Raw genomic sequence first — 3,723 nt, forward strand, 5'->3', positions numbered from 1 at the left:
GGGCACTTTGCCTACCAAGGCCCTAGAATGGAAACCCCCTATTTGCCGCTCAGTTATCTTTCCAGTGCCTTTGTCATGTTGGCTTCAGAATGTTGATGCTGATGTTAGATCTGTGATTGTTTTGTTTACTACCAATACTGAATGACCAGGTGGTGACAGGGCGAAGAGGCCACGTGGACTGGTGTGTGTGCACGTGCTCTGAAAATGTAACAGAGTAAACAAAAGTGAGATACTATTGTGCAGTTTTGCTCTGTCTCACAAATAGTTATTTTCTCAACAGTTTAATGATTCAATGGAAAAAGTTTTTAAACCACCATATCATTTAAAATTTAAAATCCTCAACTAAAAACATAAGAAACCAATTCTAATTTATGAACCTAACATGTTTCCTCAATGCTGGGATATTTTCTATTTGATTGCCTTATTCAAATTTATATCTCAAGAGCTTTACAAAATACATTATCTAAACAGAAAAGCAATAAGGTATCATGCAAAAGAGTATTGGACTAAGACTTACGATATGAATTCTGGTACCAACCAGCAGTAAAACCATGGGCAAGTCACTTAACTTATCCCAGAATAAGCTTCTTCATCCCTAAAATGAAGCTAATAATCCCCCGGTTGTGTAGAAAGTCAATGCAGGTTCTAGAAGCACAAAAATCTGGGTTTGTAGCCTCAGGTTCCCTCATTCTTGATATACCGTATGAACTTGGTAAATAAAACGAAAATTCTGAGAGCTTTGATTTCCTTTTTTTTAAAGTTATGCAAAATTTTACTTTAAAAAAAAAAAGCCTTTTACACATTTAAAATCTGGGGAAGTTCCTTTTTCCTAGCCAAGGGTTCATAAACTCGGACAGTAAAGCCAGTTCATTCATTTAAAAAGAACTTTTTAAAAAGAGTAAACGATGACACCCACAGGCATTTTCCAACTGCTAAGAAGCAGTGCAATCCTCAGGCAGCCAGAGGAGCAGGGATAGTGAAGTTGCCTCACTCTCCAGAATTTATAGCTGAATTCCTACACTTAAGAGGGAAGGACAAAATTTATGTAGTCCAACAGAGGTAAAACTATTCCCAAATGACACCCCTGCATGGATCCCCACATTTTCTACTCGATACGATGTTGAGCTGTCCTTTCTTGTTGGACTGTGAGAGTTTCCCAGATGTATTGTTATTATGCCCGTTCACTTTTTCCACAAAGAGGAATAAAATCTTTCTTTGAATATAGTATGATATTGGGATGTGACCTCCAATATCTAAACTCACTAGTTCACATGTGATTGAACTGTCAATGAGAATACTTCAGAGGCCATTCATATTTCTTGATGCCATATGAAGAGAGAAGATAAAGAAACTCAAAGAAATCCAGCAGCCCTTGGATTACAGGACTGCCAGTTCCTGGATATTGTTCCTAAGGCAGGGGGTGCAGTTAATTCACATACGGCGCTCGTCTGATTCTGACCTGGAGCCAGTGTTCAGAATAGACTAGAGACACATCATCAAAATCACAAACCAACACAAAAAGCTCAGGGGGCATTCTAACATACTAGATAGAGATCTTCATTACTTCAGATTAACAAAAAATATTTATTTATTGCTGTGTGATGAATTACCCCAAAACTTAGTGGCTTAAACAACAATAAACATTAATTATTATACTCAGTTTCTGTGGATCAGATTCTGTGAGTCAGCTTAGCTGAGTGGTTTTTGTCTCAGGGTCTCTCATGAAGTTCTAATCAAGGTATCAACTAGGCTACAATGATCTGAAGGCTTGACTGGGGCTGGAGCATCTGCTTCCCCCAAAAGAGCCAAAAGAGAATAAGGCAGAAGCAGCATTATGTTTTATGACCTAGTCTTAGAAGTCATACCTTGTCACTTCTTCCACATCAATCATTAGAAGCAAATTACTAAGTCCAATCCATGATCAAAGGAAGATGGTTTGGCTCCACATTTTAAAGGAGAGAGTGTCCATTTGAAGGTCTTTTTTTTTTTTAATTGAGGTTAAAAAGAACACAACATAAAATTTACTCCTTTAATTATTTTCAAATATAATGCTAACGATATTCATATAGTTGTGCAACAGAGCTCTAGAACTTTTTCACCTTGCACAACTGAACTCTATCTCTATTAAACAACCCTCTATTTCCCTCTCCCCCCAGCCCCTGACAGACACAATCTTACTTTCTGTTTTATGAGTTGCACTATTTTAGATACCTCATATAAGTGAAATCATACAGTATTTGTCCTTCTGTGTCTGGCATGTTTCACTTGAATGTCCTCAAAGTACATCCATGTGGCAACATGTGACAGGATTTCCTTCCTTTTTAAAGCTGAATACATCAGTTGTATGTATATACCACAGTATATTTATTTATTCATTCATACGACAATTAAGTTCACGAACTTGTTGCAATCATGTTGCTAACTTTTTTGATATCAGAGGGATTATTCATTATGAATTTGTACCTACTGGACAAACAGTTAACCAAGTTTACTATTTGGAAGTGTTGAAAAGGCTGCATGAAAAAGTTAGGTGACCTGAACTTTTCACCAACAATTCATGGCTCTTGCATCACAACAATGTACCAGCTCACACGGCACCATCTGTGAGGGAGTTTTTAGCTAGTAAACAAATAACTGTATTGGAACACCCTCCCTACTCACTTGATTTGGCCCCCAATGACTTCTTTCTTTACCTGAAGATACAGGAAATATTGAAAGGAAGACATTTTGATGACATTCAGGACATCAAGGATAATATGATGACAGCTCTGATGGCCATTCCAGAAAAGTGTTCCCAAATTGCTTTGAAGGGTGGACTAGGCGCTGGCGTCGGTGCATAGCTTCCCAAGGGAAGTCTTCGAAGGTGACTGTAATGATATTCAGCAATGAATGTGTAGCACTTTTTCTAGGATGAGTTCGCAAACTTAATTGTCTGACTTCGTTATAACCATGGACCCTTGGGGTGATTTCACCTCTTGGCTATTGTGAATAATGCTGGCATGAACATGTGTGTGCAGATATCTCTTCAAGACCCTGCTTTCTGTTTTTGGATATATATCCAGAAGTAGGCTTGTTAAATCATATGCTAATACTATTTTCAATTTTTTGAGCAATCGCCATACTGTTTTCCATGGTGGCTGCACCATTTTACAGCCTCACCAATAGTGCACAGGAGTTTCAATTTCTCCATACTTTCCCCAACACTTGTTATTTTCTGTTTCTGTTTTTGTGGGTGTTTCTGAATAACTTTTTGTTTTAATAATTACTTTACTCTTTTGTTCCCTTAATAATATATGTACCCAATTCGCCATCTTCTTCCCATGTGTTGTTTTTGTTTTTATAGTAGACCTCCTAATGGGTGTGAGGTGATATCTCATTGCAGTTTTGTTTTGCTTTACTCTAATGATTAGTGATATTAAGCATCTTTTCACACATGTGTTGATGATTTGTGTATATCATCTTTGAAGACATGTCAATCCAAGTCTTTTGCCCATTTTTTCAATTGGTTTTTTTGTTCTTGTTGTTGAGTCCTGCAGGTATATTTTTAAACAACACCTGTCTTATAGATTGCTGTGAGATCTAAAATATTCATGTATGCAGATCACATTTACTGTCCCAGCGTAGGCATCCCCAAAATATTACTTGTCCTCTCAAGGTTGTTATATTAAATAATATATGTAAAACTGTTTTAAAAATCATAAAGTGCTATGCAAATGTGAGTTA

The 3,723-nt window shown here is 37.1% G+C and overlaps 1 protein-coding gene across 1 annotated transcript; it reads right to left on the reverse strand.

Annotated features, from left to right (window-relative positions):
- Positions 1-987: 987 nt before the first annotated feature.
- OOSP4A (oocyte secreted protein family member 4A) lies at positions 988-1,534 on the reverse strand. Its single transcript, XM_074329207.2, is given in 5 exon segments — positions 988-1,041; positions 1,043-1,063; positions 1,065-1,139; positions 1,141-1,299; positions 1,301-1,534. Coding segments are annotated over 5 exon segments (543 nt in total).
- Between the last annotated feature and the right edge of the window lie 2,189 nt (positions 1,535-3,723).

This window comes from Rhinolophus sinicus, chromosome 3 (genome assembly GCF_057876585.1).
Source record: "Rhinolophus sinicus isolate RSI-liver-muscle chromosome 3, RSI-T2T, whole genome shotgun sequence".
Lineage (NCBI taxonomy): Eukaryota > Metazoa > Chordata > Mammalia > Chiroptera > Rhinolophidae > Rhinolophus > Rhinolophus sinicus.